Source organism: Pongo abelii, chromosome 9 (assembly GCF_028885655.2).
Source record: "Pongo abelii isolate AG06213 chromosome 9, NHGRI_mPonAbe1-v2.0_pri, whole genome shotgun sequence".
Taxonomy (NCBI): Eukaryota; Metazoa; Chordata; class Mammalia; order Primates; family Hominidae; genus Pongo; species Pongo abelii.
In genome coordinates, this window is record NC_071994.2 from 63,875,796 (window position 1) to 63,892,653 (window position 16,858).

Sequence of the window (16,858 nt, forward strand, 5' to 3'; positions counted from 1 at the left end):
TCTTCTCTGCTTTTTAGATCAGGGTTGAAAATCCTCTACCTTCATTGCTCAAGGGTAGTATGTAGACTCTTACCTCTGGTCTACAAAAACAAACTTTCCATCTATTGCATGCCGAGAAACATATTCCATAGATTTCACCCTGATTTCCCCGTTCACTGGTTGTGGAACTACATGAGAATGCAGTCGTCCGATTGCGACGAGGCAGCTGAGGTTACACCCCTCATTGTCTGGTTCGTTGTCTTCATCCAGCCCCATCTTTGTGGGTGGCCAGCTTTTCAAATAGCCTGTGCTGTGGATTGTGCAGAAGCTTTTTCGATCTGCTGGAAAGCAAAGTTCGTGGTTAGTGTCAGCACTAGGTTTGGGTCATGGAGGTGTACACGGCCGATGGTGGGGTGGGACGTAGGTAGGGAGTCAAAAAATAAAAAAAATCAAGGCTTCACTCTCCAGAAGTGAGCATCTAATGAAAGGGGCAGATGGAAAGAAAAACAAAAAACTGTCATCCAGTGTCAGAATGCTTAAATAGGGCCAGTTATACCATGGGCATTCATTACATACACCAAGGAAGGAATATCTAACTCTTCCTGGGGAGAGGAAGGCTCCCCCAAAAAACCAGTGGAGGAGGTGGATCAAGAAGGATGAGCAGTGGCTGAGGGACTAGAATGTATAAAGGCTGAGGACGTACAAAGGCACAGAGGCACAGCCTATATAGGAAATGGCCAAGAGCTCCGTGTGGGTGAAGTGAAATTGGAGGTACTGGGAGTGAGGGGCAAATTGGAAAGGCTGGTTGGGGGAAGATTAAAAGGGCCTTGGATTACTTGCTAACCAATATGTTAGTCTATTTTTTTAAGGCAGGAGATGGAGAGCATCTACAGGTATTTAAGTGCAGAAACAGCAAAATCAAATTGTGGTTTGGATGCTGTAAGGAGCAGAGTGACATGTGAACTGGAAGAGAGTAGAAAACAGAAGTAGGAAGGCTGGTTCAGGGGCCAGTGGCTATAATACAGCAAGAGATTAGGAGGACTGAACTATGGCAGTGCAGTGAAGATGAGAGGGAGCAGAGAAAGGAAGCAGGAGAAATTTCTGAGATCAAACTGTTGGGATTTGCTACGAATATCAGGCTTAAGGGAAAGAAACAAATGAAGATGACTCCAACTTTTCTGGATTGGGTGGTTGCTGGTGTCATTCACTGACTCAGAGAAGAAAGAAAACAGACTAGAAGAGAGAGAGAGAAAAAAAATATTTCAATTTGGGACACATTAAATGTGGAGCACCTATAGACTTCACCAACAAGCAAACCACTATGGAGTGTCTGCCAAGCATGGAGTCTGTGCTGGTTACTGGAATAGAGTGAAAAACAAATCAGACATGCCCTTGTAGAGTTTACAGCCTAGTGGGGGAGACAGACTTTAAACAAATAATCGCACAAATAACTATATAACAGCAAGTATAAGAAAGCACTAGAAAGCAAACCAGCAGGGTGCTATAAGACATAAGGCAGTCTGAGGTTGGAGAGAGCCATGTGAAGGGAGCTCATGGGGAGAAGGAAGAAATTCCAACCAGGAAGCGACAGCATGTGCAGAAGCATTGCCCAGAAGAGGCTTGAGGCATCAAAGGAAGTCAACATGGCTCACATGTGCTTAGTGGCAGGGTTGGGGGCTGCATGGTCACATTAAATATTTTGAGCTTTTCTTCAAGAGCAATGGGGAACACCGAAGGGTTTTTAAAAGGGCACTGACAAAAAGATCATCCTGGCTGCTGTGTTGGGGGTGGGGAGCATGTGGGTCTACCCTTTGACACCTGGTGAGAGTTGGGGGCAGCCTGGAGCTGAGTGACAGTAGGCAGCATGGAAAGGGACAAACATTTCAGAGAACTTTTGCAGATGGGACTCATTGTGGCAGGACTTCATAACTAACGGGATTGAGGAGTGGGGTGGTGAAGCAGAAGTGAGGGTGCCTCCCCGGCTTCTAGCATGAGCAGCCAGCTGGATGGCAGTGCCATTTATGCTGGAGGAGAGGCTCAGGTGATTACTTCGGCACGTATCCTGTTGGAGATTCCCCTGAGATATCCAAGCAGGTTGATTTAGTAAGCAGTACATTTATGAATCTGGAGTTCAAAAGACAAGTCTAGGCTGGAAATATGAATGTGGAAGTTGTAGATGACGTGACCTACAGAGAGAGACTGCAGACAGAGAAGGAGCCCAGGACAGAGAGGGACAGCCAGCAAAGGGGCCAGCAAGAGAGCCTGTAGCAGCAGGGGGTCGGGGAGGAGGAAGAAGAATATGGTTTCATGGAATCCAAGGGAAGAGAACACTTCAAGAAGGAAGACAAAGGAAAAGTGTTCATTGCATTTAACAACATGAAGGTCATGGTGAGCTCAGAGTAATTTTGGTGGACTGGTGGATGTTCATAAGGCAGTTAGGATTGTGGCTGAGAGTATTCTTCCTCAATCACGTTAAAAGAAACACAATTTAAACAGAGGAGGCCTCTCCACAAATCTTTGCCATCAGGCTTTTCAGCTCTCTCCTCTGCTCCCAACTGCCCTACACATAGGGAGGACTGCAGGGTCCTGTCTGCAGTCCTAGGACCTGCCACTCTGGCCAGCCAGAAACCACTGAACCAATGCCCAGCTGAGAGCTCCACTGTAGAAAGCATGCTTCACCTGTCACAGAGTTTTAATGGACTGTTAAATTGTTACCTTTTTTCTTTGAGCAGGTAGAGGGGAAGTCCTTGTCTTCAACCTTTACTGAAGGCCTGTTACACTTCATCCTACAGAAGAAAGAACGTCGTGCTCCAGAACATAATCGAGATGGCCCAGGGGTTATATCTGTTTTAACTGGAAGTCCAGCTGCAAATCAATACACAAAATGTGATAAACTGAGAGCAGTGTTGTCTGTCAGGAGGGGGAGTGTGACCTTGAGCAAAGCCTTTTCTTGCCTGCCTCACTGTTTTATAATGATGACATGAGACAAATATCTCCCAAGTTTAGGCTTTAACAGATGCAGCATGGATAGGTGTGTTGTCAGTCTGGAAATGTTTATAAATCACATAGAGTGTGCTACTAAATAAATGGATTAGGTACTCTGGGGATGAAAAGAAATATAGTATGGTGTTCTTGCCCAATAGAAGCTTATGGCTGACAAAGGGCAAATGGAGGTGCACCAAGAAAAGATTAATAATAGGACAGGGTGATGTATGATTAGTGCCAAATAAATGGCAAAGACAACCTGTGCTTCCCAGAGGAGAAGGAACTTGGGCTGGCACTGAAGGATGGGTAGGATATGGATATTGGGAAGGAAAGGTGGGAGCAGGACTGCCTTAAGTTCTCAACCTGGCTTGTAGGCCAGAATCCCCTGGATGCATGATCAACCTACAGATTCCTGGACCCCATTCTAGATCTGTGCTGTCCAATGCATTAGCCACTAGCTGCATGCAGTTACTAAGCACTTGAAATGTGGCTTTTCTGAATTGAAATGTGCTGTAAGTGTGAAACACACACAGGATTTCAAAGACAGTATAGAAAAATAAAATAATGTGAACGAACTTATTAGTTGTTTATAATTATTACATGCTGAAATATTTTGGAGTTAATTTTACATTTATTTTTATTTTTTAAAATCTGGCTACCAGAAAATATGAAATTACATATGTGGCTCATATTTGTGGTTTGCATTATGTTTCTATTGGACTGTGCTGTCTGGAAAAACCAAATTAGAATCTCTGGGGGTGGAGCATGACTATGTTGAAAAGCTCCCAGGTGATTCTGAGGTGCACACCTCCTTACCAAACACTGGCTAGGTGTCAGTACAGAAGCCGAGGGAAAACATACCCATGGCCATCATGCGAGCAAGTGTGCCGAGGAATGGCCACTGCCCAGGGCTCCTTCTGGGCTTCCTCCCATCCCATCTACCTCCCACATTGCCAGCTCTGCGATCTCCCCTAGAATGCCAATCTGAGCCCGCCCCGCCCAACTCAGAGCTCTTCACTGTGTCCCCACAGAACAAATGGTCTTCATGGTTCAGCCCTTCCCCTCCCTGCACGTTTTGTCCAATAGCACCAAGCAAGCCACGTGGCTCCACACCCCTGCACCTGTCCACAGATTGTTTCCTCTTCTCTCTTCCTCCCTTCATTACCTGGCAAACATTAATTCATCTTTTCAAACCCACCTCGGTTGTCATCTACTCAGTGATGCCTGTCCTTGCGCCCACATGAGAATTAATCATCCGTTCTCTATGCCTGACACTATTTCTATGGCTGTACCTATTACTATGCAGGGTGCTGTCTGTCTCATTTCTCTGACTATATGCTAAGAGCCTCAAAGGCAAGGCCCAAATGCCATTCATATTTTTCTCCTAAGGTCACTAAAAAAAGCCAAGGCTAGACTATAAAGAACAACAGATACCAAAGTCTGCATTTTACTGTTAGGAACAACAGGAGTGCTGTAATGAAAGAGATGATTTGAAGGAGATTCCTCTGGTGGTATTTCTTTCCAGGGATTAACATGGACAGCTTGGGAGCAAGACATTAGTTAGGCCATGACTGCACTGGGCCAAGGTGAATGCAACACTGATACTGTTCTTACTATGTGCTAGGAACTGTTCTGCCTGCTTTATATACATTAACACTTTCAATCCTCACAACATTAACACTTTCAATCCTCACAACAACCCAATGAAATAGGTACTCTTTCATAAATGAGAAAACTGAGACAGAGAGAGGTTAAGTAACTTGCTCAAGGTCACACAGCTAGTGAATGGTGGAGCCAGAATGAGCCCAGTAATCTCCCTTGTGTTCTCATTCCTTTTTTTTTTTTTTTTTTGAGACAGAGTCTTGCTCTGTCACCCAGGCTGGAGTGCAGTGGTACAATCTCAGCTCACTGCAATCCCCGCCTCCTGGATTCAAGAAACTCTCCTGCCTCAGCCTCCCAAGTAGGTGGGATTACAGGCACGCACCACCACACCTGGCTAATTTTTGTATTATTAGTAGAGACGGGGTTTTGCCATGTTGGCCAGGTTGGTTGCAAACCCCTGACCTCAAGAGATCCACCTGCCTCAGCCTCCCAAGTAGCTGGGATTACAGGCACGCACCACCACACCTGGCTAATTTTTGTATTATTAGTAGAGACGGGGTTTTGCCATGTTGGCCAGGTTGGTTGCAAACCCCTGACCTCAAGAGATCCACCTGCCTCAGCCTCCAAAGTGCTGGGATTACAGGTGTGAGCCATCGCGCCCAGCCAGAGTCCTCATTCTTAACTGTAGGAGTGCACAGCCTCCCACAGGACTAAAGTAGATGACAGCTACTGGGGCCTTGCACAGGAGTGTGTGCAGTAGCAGGAAGCTGGGGACAGAGGAGGCGATGTGAATGGTAGTTCCACTACTGCAAGAAGAAAGCCAGGTAGGGGAGCCAACCTAAGGAGGAACACTTTGGTTGAAGAAACACCATATTTATAGTTGACGTTTTCTTACTTTTATGAGGCTGCCTGTGTGCAACTCAGGTAAATAGAGCCCATTTGTTCTGGGAGAACAAATCAAACTTAGCCCTTTAAACTCAGGAGCATACAACTGGGATTTTCTAGATTCTGAAAGAAAAAAGAAAAGTCTAAAAATCAGAAAGAATCCAGTCTAAATAGCTCTTCTTTTCAATAAATTTGGACATTGAGATTTTTTTCTTTTTATGTAAAAGAAACCCAAAAGAACATAAATAATTCCATTTAGCCAAAGATAGCTCTGGTGCCCCAGAAAGAGGACAGAGAAGTAGGACTGGAAAGGCTGAGCCCATCACACACACCCGCCCTCTGCTCACTCAGGGTTGGCTGCCTGTGAGTGGGCTGCTGAGGAAATGCGAGGCCTTTCTGGTACTCACTTTTTGCATCTATGAGCCGCTCCCGGGGTGCGGTGTCGGAGGAGGAGAGCTGCTCCTTGACTTTGGCGATATCTTTAGGATGCAGGTAGTCAAACAAACTCTGACCAATCAGATCATTCTGTGGAGATGAAATGTTAAATGTGACAAGTCAACTGCATGCAGAAAATCAATTATGCAACAAGTAAGCGCACACAGTCTGCATGTTGCCTTTGTGTTTTTGTGCATGAGACCTCAAACTTTTCCTATGTGAACCTGTACATATGTCCAACCACTTTGCCTAGACACCAGGAAGGAGGCATCTGGAGGTTGATTTTGATAACATGACGGGAAAACCCTCAATTATATAAATAGTTTATGCTCTTCTAAGGCAATAATCTTGGAATTCCCCTGTAAGACCTCAGAAGGCGGAAGATAGGGGTGGGCTCTGATTCCAGGTCTGCTGTTCAGCCTCTCTGTTCTCAAGCAAGTCATGAATATCATATGCTTCAGTCATCTTGTCTATTAACAGAGATAACAGCAACTTCCTCCATAACTTTGCTCTGAGACTAAAAAGAGCAGAAATCTTTGGAAAAATTAAATTTACATTAATTCTAATTTACATAAATGTCATTTTGATTCTTCAAGTCTTCTGCCTACCAAGCTTCCATGCAAATACCAGTGTGTGAGTGAATGAATAAATGAATAAAAACTCTGGGGGACATAATAGGTGAAAAGTTCTCTTCTAGAAGCGTTTATAAATGTTACTCTTATTTGATCCTATAGGTTATCATCATCAATTTTTAGAGTAAACTGAGGTTCAATAGAGCTAAGAAGTGACACAGCACTGCAAACACAGTATGGAGTGGATTTCCAAGTGACGTATTCTCTGGTATTGTGTTAACCTGCCTACCTGTCTCCCTTGTCAGATAGCCTCTTACCCTCTGTCCTCACCACATATTGTGGGATATTTATTTTGCAGCAATAGAAGAAAGCCATAATGCTATCAATCAGATCAGAGTCGGATCTTTCAATGGGGGGAATATGGAACATATTACAAGATTGTTCTAAGTCTAAATTAATTTATCTGTTAAGAAGTTAAGAATTTTCTGGAAGAAGTTCACATGTGACTTGTATACTATAATTATTCTGACAAAATTGAGTGACACTTCTGACTTCTGACTGCTGTGAGGCTGCCCACCACCAACAGGAGCATGAACAATACCTGGCTGTAGTTGAGGATCTTGAAGACAGACTCTGAGACAAAGAGTATCTTCCCTCGGTCACATCCTACGACAAACAAAAATCCATCTGCTGCCTAATCAGGAGAAATGGATAATCAATTTCTCATACTTTAGGAAACATAATTTGTAATCAGCCTGATAACAAAGAGAGGATGTGCTTTCTAAGCATCCAAAGCACAGGAACACTCACTAACAGTTTCAGTGATATCCTGAGTGCAGGATACTGAAAACAAATGTCTCTGAAGAACTGTAAGATTGTGTGTGTGTGTATGTGTGTGTGTGTGTGTTTCTACATATCATCTAATTATTATAGGAAGAAAGTCCAATTAAAGTAAGTTCTATTTCAAAGCAGAATTCAGCTTGCACGTGTTCTTTTGAAGGTATCATGGTCCAGAGAATCATATTTCATTGCTCTGATTATAACAACTCTATGGAGAGTCAGAGAATCTGAGATTTGGAAGGACTCTTGAAGAATCCCCTCTCCAACATCTCAGCCACCATCTGCCTTCAACTTGAAAACCTCCATGTACAGGGAGCTCTCTAAAACAGTGGTTCTCAACATTTTGAATAGTGTTTTTTATTTTTGTTTTTATGCTGATGGTCTGGCGTGGGGCTGACCACTGGGGTATTTTTAAACCCATCCCACTTCCACGTTAATGTGATTCTAATGTACACAGGGCTGAGAACTACTACTCTCAAATGTTATCCCTCCATCCAGGGCTGGACTATTTGCATTCCAAGTGAGACAAGAAAAGCAAAACTCCCCCCTTAGATTCTTCTTAACCCTTCTTCAGTTTAAATACAGGAAAAAATCTAAATGTTCCAATAAAGCCAGCCAGCCATTAAGATAGGACAACATTTGGTAAAGAGACTGAAGCAGGTAAATACCCAAGCTATAGTGCCTGAGAGCTTGGGCTGTGTGAATCCCACCTACTGCCTTCCAGACATACAACCACTTAACTCCTGCTGGGGTCTTCCGGTGACAAGGAGGGTGTGCCCCACTCTGTCATGCCCTTGCTGTTATGACTCAGCCCTCCCTGGTTCTAATACACAGTGGGCTAGTTTCTCACCCTATTCACTGGTCCTTAATCTGTTCTTTGGAAAAATACAAGGAAACTCTGTTCTCTTTTTCCACAAAAGGGCCTTCATGATGTAGTTTAATTCAAAGAACTAGGAAATGAATTAATGTGCCAGAAGGTAAAAGAATGGTGCATGTACTTGTGCTGGGACAGAAGAAATGAGAGGGGAACAGAATCACTGTTGCCTAAGACCTTGGCAGGCTACTCAGCCAGAAGGAAGCTGGGGAGGATCCTTTCCTAAGTTAGGTCCCTAAGCTGGCCCAGGGGCAAGGGATGACAGTGAGGGGGAAGTAACTTTCCAAGCACCATCTGCTGGAGCCTCATTCTGTCAACAAATAGGGTATTAATAACTTCCTCCTTTGCCTTGCAGATAATCTTATATCTCATAGAAGTGTTTTTGAGGCTTTTCATTGATGTGGCAATGTGGCTTGAAAGGTACTTGGACAGAAGGGAACTGTGACACCCTGGAGGTAATGCTGGGCAGGGTCAGGCCTGAACCGACAACACGAGTAAAGCTATTTCAATACTCCAGGGGAAAGCCAGCAGGTTCCAAAGCAGTGAATGCATCAGCGAGGGGAGGCTCTGGACATTCCAACTCCACAGCACCCTGGCCAGCAGACCATCTGTGAAGGAGCCGGGCCCAAAGGACAGCTAAAGAGCAGAAGCTGTGAGAACACTACCAGCACCACAGAGCCACAGGGCCAGCCAGTGGCAGGGTCACTCTTGGGAAGACGGTGCTGGTTAATAAATGACACAGAGGCCCTGGTACGGTCTGCCTAGTTTTCAAAACATGGGGAAGTAGACTAATGTAGACATTGTAAACTGATACAGTTGACTGATCCCTGACATACACTTTATTAAAGATGTTTTGAAAGCACTTAATAAAGAAAGCAGTTTGTCCATTTTGCATTGCTGAGGAAAAGCAGAAGTCCAGCTCCTGCAGCCAAACTGTCTGAACATCATCTGAGTGGACCTGGCTTTCTGTTGAAGCAAGTCCCTGGAACTGGGACCGTGGAAGTGATAAGGGATTGGACAGTATTTCACAGCCACTGACACGTGCCAGAGAGGTGACAAAAGCTTCATCAGGCAAGAGAGATCACTCTTGAGTGCTGCATAAAACAAGGGAGTAGAAAAGACAAGCCCAACATGAAGTATTTAGCTGAGATAGCATTATAATCCTTGTTCCATACCCTGGTAAGTATGGGTATCTGATAGAAAATTATTAAGAAAAGCAGCAACAAGAAAACGATTAAGCATGTGTCATTGCAAAAGGAGCTTGTTTTATTTATTTTTAAATTTGTCCATCCACATGACTCTGCTTGATAATTATTTTACATATATATATATATATATATATATGAAATAAAGACATAGATTCTTTTTCTTAAAATAATCAAGCCTGTACCCCAGCCTAAAATGTCATTGATTTGGATGTTCCTAGAACAATGCCAAGCCTCTAGTAAGTACACAAAAGGGTTTGTTGAATTCATGAATACGCAAGAATGAAAGGCATAGAGGCACGCCTATCACATCTACAGCTGCAGATCTGTTACTAGTATGGGAATCAGGACCAGTTACATAATTTGTGGGGCCCAGTACAAAATGAAAATGCAGGGATCCTTGTTTAAAAATTACATTTTCAAGATGGTGACAGGGCATTAAACAAAGCATGGGGCCTTGTGAAACTGCAGAGGTCGCATGCCCATGAAGCTGGCACCGATGGCAGCTCTCGAGATGCTACAGACATCGGTCATATTTTAACCTCAGCAAATCCTCTCTGAGAACACGGACATCTTTATGAAAAGGATGGAGAGGTGGGCAGAGTTGGGTGTTTGAATAACTGTGTCCTGAGAGTGGTAACCAAAAGACTATCACTCACTTGATCGGGAGCCTGGTCCCACCCTAAAGTGTTTGTCATTGATTTGGATGTTCCTAGAACAATGCCATGCATCTAGTAAGTATACAAAAATGTTTGTTGAATTTATGAATAAACAAGGATGAAAGGCACAGAGGCATGTATTGGATCTACAAGTCACACAAAGATTCCAAGGGTCACTAATGACAAGCTGGACTGTGGGGCCATTCAACAAACAGGTTTTGACAGAAATGAAAGAGAAGCCCTATCTTAAGTTCAAATAAGCACCTATACAAGATGTAAAAAACCTGACCTAACAATAATTCACATTCAGGAGAGAAGGGGAAGGAGGCAGTACTGCAGCTGCCCCAAATGATGTGGTACTAATCAGATGGCTTTTTTGGCAAGGAAGGCACTAGCCCCATTCAACCTCAGGCCAACCAGACCACAGTTGAAGCGCTATATTGGGAGTCACTTCTGGAAGGAATCGAGCAAATGCATGTGGCTCTGGAAAGTGTGTGTGGCAAACACTGTTGGGGAAGCCAATTCCCAACACCATTCCCAGGCCCCTTCTCTCTTGCCTGTCTCCACCAGGGAGGCTGGAAAATCCATGAACACTTGTTTCTGCACCCTGCCCTGCAGCTAGGCATGACCAAGTGACACACTTTTGAATAAGCTGAAGTCCACTATTGAGTTTTCAGGAAGGTGTATCCTTTCTTGATAAAAAGGACAGCCAGACTAGAGCTTCATTTACCCCTATTTTTACAGTGGGTCTGGCTACTTAGACCTGGCAGAGGTACCTGGCTACATTAAGGAAACAAGCTAGCATGCTAGCTTGGTGTGGTTGAGTGTAAAGACAGAAAGAACCTGGTTCTTATTGACCTCATTGAACCACTGCAGCAACCACACATAACCTACTCCAGACCAGTTATACTTGAGATATGAAACTCTGTTTATTCATCGGGTCTTCTGGTCCTTGCAGGTGAATGCTTTCCAATTTGAGATAGCACGTCATGAGGAGATAAATAGAGAATGCTGGAGTGATCAGACAGGCCAGGCTTACAGAGAGCTGAAAATGGATAGTGATGATGCAGAATTCCAGATGGACTACCCTCTACTCTAGGGCTTTGCAAACTTCTGCTCAAAGATGGGTAGGAAGATTCTTTTGGCTGTGCAGGTAAGGTCAGCCCTGACTTTGTGGGAGGTGGAAGCAGGTATCCTTCCTTTTGGTTACGTTTTTCTATTCTTCTGTTTACAATTTGCAACAACACATGTTTCTGAATCCAGTTTCTTTCCCTTCAATTCCCAAGTTAATCTCACTTTACCTAGTAACACAACTTAGAGCCTTGTGCCAACCTAATTCTGCGTGGAAGACAACAGGTTCCCACAGTGCCACCTCAACCATCTCCCAGCAGAGACTTAGCAAGACAGAGAGAGCACTCAAGTCAAGCAGGTGAAAGCATGTATCTCTTGCATTTATTTTTCTTTTTTGGACCACTAGTCTTTGAAAGTTTGTTTGTTTTTTGAGACAGAGTCTCACTCTGTTGCCCAAGCTGGAGTGCAGTGGCATGATCTCAGCTTACCGCAACCTCCACCTCCCAGGTTCAAGCAATTCTCATGTCTCAGCCTCCCAAGAAGGCGCCTGCCATCACACCCAGCTAATTTTTATATATTTAGTAGAGACAGGGTTTCAACATGTTGGCCATGCTGGTCTCAAACTCGACCTCAGGTGATCTGCCCGTCTTGGCCTCTCAAAGTGCTGGGATTATAGGCATGAGCCACAGTTTTGTTATTTTGATGAGACTTTGGTGTAAAGATTTAGGTGGACTTTTTTGTGCTAGTGGTTAAATCAGGTGAAGAGAAATTCTCAATTGTTGTTGGTTTCAGTCCCTTCCTAAAATCTTCATGCAGAAATGTGATTCTTAAATCCCTCTTATTTTTAACAAATCCTGACTCTTCTGATTTTAAATTGCAGTGGCATAGACCTTCCATTTTTGTCTAGACGAGGTTAAAAGGGGAGGAGAATGGTTTTGTGGAAGAAATGTGAAGCCTGTCCAAACAGTAAGATAAAGGGAGGGACCCGAGAGAGGAAGCAGGCCTAAAAAAAAAGCTCAGTGTTGAAACATCAAATTCCCACATGCTGGTACTTACTTGAAAATTTATAAAAACAAACACTGTAAAACAATCCCATAACTGAACATACCCTGAGAATGAGGTGTTTCAATTCATCGTCTGATAGAAAAGTTGGTTTGTAGTTTGCTTCTGTGTATGGATTGGTGGCACCTTAGGGGGAAAAAGAGAAAGAATTGGTATACTTGATATTCAGAAAATGTCTCATTCTAACTTGCTGCCTCAAACTTTCTGTAAGTGGCCTATTCCCTACGACCTGGTATTTAAATTTTATTGTTTAGGCCTTAACTGAGATGAGCCTAGATCTGGCTTTGGACAGAATCCTGTAAGCCAAAGAGAATTCCTTGGAAAAGAGAACACTGTTACCCACAGGAGACCTAACAAGCCTGTTTTTCTCATTACAGGGAAAACCAAGAGATAATAGAAGGAAGTTTAACAATCTGCTTCTAAGAAAGAAGGCAGCTCTGGAAGTAAACTGGTAGAGGCTCCTCAGAGAGTTCCCTCCTCCTAAGATCTATATTAAATGGGTTGTCTGATAGTCCTTCGAATCACAACTCTAAATGTTCTTGGGAAACCATCCAGTCTGCCAGGCCCTGAGTAAATATATTGTGGAAGGCATTTAATGTGAGTTCCTCTTCATCAGGGGTGAGTTAAACGAGCGTGGCAATGTGGAGGAATGCATTGCTTCAGTCAATGCAGCTCTCACTCCCAGGACTGAAAGGGGACAAAACTTAGGTTTAAAAGGCTGTCAATCTGGCATTTTTCAGGAGAACAATCACTTAACAGAGAAAAATGCCAGCAGTAAATGATTTGGAGTCTGTAGAATAGCGAGTAGAATAGTGAAGGAATAAAAGGAAATGGATCTGTAACAATTCAAAGTACCATGGGGAGGGAAGGAGACAGGACGTGTTGCAACCATCCTATTGATCCCTATCCCTGCTCTTTATTGTAACTTGAGATTTGCCACTTTTTTCCAATTTAATAGAAATTAGTTTATAATAATTTAACCCATGTTATCTTTGCTAATATGAATTTTTAAATGCCATTCTCCCAGCACAGGATACAAGATTTATATTTTTGGGTAATGATCTAAAGTCAGACAAAACCAGCTACTTCTTATTTCTGGTGGCTTTGTGCAAATATAAAAAGATGCAATTCTTCTACCACACAGGTCAGAGATCTGACTGAGCACCCACTTTCCAATTTCCTCCAAAAGTCCAAGACTAGCTATGGAAAATTCCAGGAACAGCATTCACTAAAATGCCTGATATATTTCAGATTTCTCTTGTGGTTTGGATAAGTCACTTCCACTTTTCTGCCTCTGTTTTCTCACCCTCCCCACACTCAGAAAAGAAGGAAAATACTGCCTCCCTCACAAAGAGTGGATCTGGTTCGGGAAAATTCCAGGAAGATGAAAATATCTTCAGTGTTCATTCCTGACAACAAAATGTCGCGAGCACCTGCAACCCGTGACTCACTTTTCAAAGGAACCATGATGAATTTTCATCTTTAAACTGACTTTTCTGTGTCACTGTGTGCACCTACATTTCTGCGTGTTATAATTGTAAGGATGGGATCCAGGCACAAACATAGGCAAGATGTGAGACATCAGAGCAGTATCATCTCTGATAGGCACATAGCCTGATTACATGCATATACAGAGACGTGCAAAGCACATAGTTTCTATGCTCTGAGAATGTGTGACTGCAAAATTGCATGTCAAAACTCACATAAGCTCAATAATCACTTCATTTGGCATCACGGCTGTTGCTGAAGAGTAAAGGCATACTACTCAAGGCTACATAATTGCAAGTAATAAACATCTGCCTTAGGGACAGGAACATTCTAGGCAAGGGTGGTAAAATTTGTGGGCAAGGACATAAAGGACAATAGAGCCCAGGGTCTCACCTCTTAATGTTTTCATGTGCTGAACAGCCATCCTTAGCACAGTAAGTTTATCTAATTTCCTGGACATTGCGTTGCATGTTGGTACCAAAGAAGCCAATTCATCTATAAAACTGTTCATTTTATCCCGACGCCGCTTTTCAATCTGACTGTGAGCTTCCCTGAACAACAATATGAAAAACGATTTCTTATAAAATGCAACCAAGCATCAAGAAAAGATGACAAAAATAAATGAGTTGTAACTGTTTTCAATGTTCATCTGACAAGGCAAATTTAGAATTTGCAGAATGTTTAAAATTAGACTTTTCTACTAAAGTCTCCAAGAAAATGGTCTCACTGCCAGGTCAGTATTAGTTTTTTTATGTTTACCTCATCTTTAGAATTCAGGAGAAAAGCTACAAAAATTGTCTCTTCAGAGTAAACTGAATTGTTCATTTCTCCTAGTTTCTTTTCCTCTCAGCCTTTGTAAAATTGGATTTTGAAATGGGGGTGAAAGGAAAGAGAAGGGAGGTGGTGGCTTCATAGCACAGAGCATCCAGAGCCCCGTGGGCTGTCCCTGAGGTCTGTGAGGAGCCCGCTGTGTGGCCGTGTGACCTGGGCAGGGCACCAATTCTTTCCAGTCACAGCCTCACTGACTAGGGCACCCAGTAACCAACGCCGTCATCCTTGGATCAAAACCAGGACCCCACCTAGGTGCAGCAGATGCTACATCTGTCCCCAGGAGCCTCCTCTGAGAAATGTCACACTCCTCCCGCTGAGGCAGGGTCACACTGACTGATGTGCACCTGCCGTTGGTGATGGTCCTCCTAAGGAGGTGCAGCAACTATGGAAATGTAGTTTGCTGCAGCTGCCGCAGATATAGAGCCATGGGAGCTCCTGCCAAGGCTGGCCTCCGAGGGAAGAGCTTGAAGCCTTAGGGCAGCCAATTTCTGCAGCCCCCTGTATCAGTCTGTCATGACGCAGCCTCAGAACACAGCCTGGTTCTAACAGCAGAAGAACTGAGGACCCAATGGGAAGAGGTCAGCAAGTGTGGCTGGAGGCAGGAAAGACCCAGGCAGAGAATCTACTTGAGACACCGAGCGTGCCCCATGTGGTGCATTCAGTTGCAACTCGCAGTGCAATAGGGGCCCCTGTCAGAAGTGAGTCCCAGCCTGGGAACCAAATCACTGAGCCATGTCTCCTGCGGAGGGCGCTCCAGTCAGGAAGACGTTCTCTGCTGAAGACTGGGGAAAAACTTGAGCCTTGATTGATTTCTGCTACCTTCAAATCCACTTCAGGTTAAAGGTGCTTAGACAGCAACGAGTAAAGGCCAGCCCAGTATGGAGAGCACGGAGGGCAGAAGGCCACCTTGGCCAAGGCCCACTACCTGCCTATTCCCTAAGGAGGTGACAGTGCCCAACAGGACTCTTAGACAGACAGGAGCAAACATGCAGAGCCTCCTCAGCTGCTCTCTAAGCAACCAGAACTAGGACGCTTTGTAGACAAAATGAGGTCCAACCTTACCTTGCATTTTTTATCCTTCCTTGGTGTTCTGTATATTCTAACCTGGGGGGAGGAAAAAGCAAAAGATAAAAACATAATTCTCTGGAGATGAATGGCAAAGTTACACATTGCTGTTTTCTTCTGCCTAATCCTGTCATCTCTCTGCAGACACACAAGGGGACTGGGGGTTGGAGGGACACAGTGTGAGCCCACAGGCTCACGGTCTCCTTGCTCATCTCCAGTTGAGGACATGGGTGCTGCCCCAAGTAATAGAATGTGTAACAGTGCAAAGAAAATGGCTATAAGGATGCTGAAGTTTAAATTACTAGGTTCATGGTACCTTCCATGAGGGTCATCTTTGTCTGTGTCCATGCTTTCTCTGAAAAAACAAAAGAGAATGTGACTGCATGTTAATAAAGACATACAGAAGAGCTTCTTATCATAAGACAGAAGGCTCTCATTTATCCAGAAACCAAACAATCATAAAGCTCGAACGGCCACAGTATCAATTAATGATGTATAATAAGGGTAAAACAAACAAATGAAAATTAACTTGAACTTACTATAAAACCTGGACCAGCTTCTCAGGTTATCAAACAAAAGTTATCATCTCAAAAGAGTTTGTGTGTTAACATATATTTTACCATATTCTGATTGTTTGAAAATTGGGAATATGTAGTGTTTATAAAAATGCTTAGTTAACCATAGGATTGAAATAACTATATAACCTCTCATTCTCCCCATCATTCTGGATAAATGAAGCTTATTCCGTCTGCAAAACATATTGAGCATCAAAGATAAATGTGCATACATATCTATTTGGCAAGGAAGGGATGAAGTGAGGAGGGTGGAATTAAAGTACCAACAAAGTACTGAGCAGAGCCCCAGGCAGCTTTTCAAAGGCACTACTGCCAAATATTCTGCTTCTCAGGTAGGTGGGAACCCCTAGATTTTAGGAATTGGGATGGAGGGGCGTAGTGGGGCTGAGGGCCACAGAGGTCCTGGGGTCACAGCAAGGATCTCCCTCCCTTTCACAGACTTCAGAAAACCAAGTTTCATTGCATCCTGTGGTTCAGTAGAAGAAAACAGACTGAAATCCCCAGAGGAAGGAGTTCCAAATCCCCCTCACCGCCTTCTCCAATCCATACATTTATCAGGAGGGCATGGACTGCCAGCTGGGCCTCTCTCCTTTTTCCTTTATCCCACAGGAAAGGAGAGATCATCCTTCAAACAATGTAATCCCAAGGGCAAAAATAGCTGTTTCTAGGAGCACTGGATCGTATCGTGGGCATTCTAGAACAGTGTTCCCAATTAGACACCCTGGGGTTC

The 16,858-nt window shown here is 43.8% G+C and overlaps 1 protein-coding gene across 17 annotated transcripts in view; it reads right to left on the bottom strand.

Annotated features, from left to right (window-relative positions):
- BMAL1 (basic helix-loop-helix ARNT like 1) overlaps positions 1 to 16,858 on the bottom strand; it is a 109,427-nt gene that overhangs the window by 14,832 nt on the left and 77,737 nt on the right. For 9 of the 17 annotated variants that reach the window (XM_009246567.4, XM_054523823.2, XM_063727945.1 and 6 more), the window contains 8 exon segments: positions 15,870 to 15,908; positions 15,551 to 15,592; positions 14,051 to 14,208; positions 12,216 to 12,295; positions 7,060 to 7,152; positions 5,859 to 5,976; positions 2,695 to 2,844; positions 74 to 317 (listed from right to left, as the gene is read on the bottom strand). In XM_009246567.4, coding sequence (XP_009244842.1) covers positions 74 to 317; positions 2,695 to 2,844; positions 5,859 to 5,976; positions 7,060 to 7,152; positions 12,216 to 12,295; positions 14,051 to 14,208; positions 15,551 to 15,592; positions 15,870 to 15,908 — 924 coding nt within the window. 17 annotated transcript variants of the gene reach the window in all.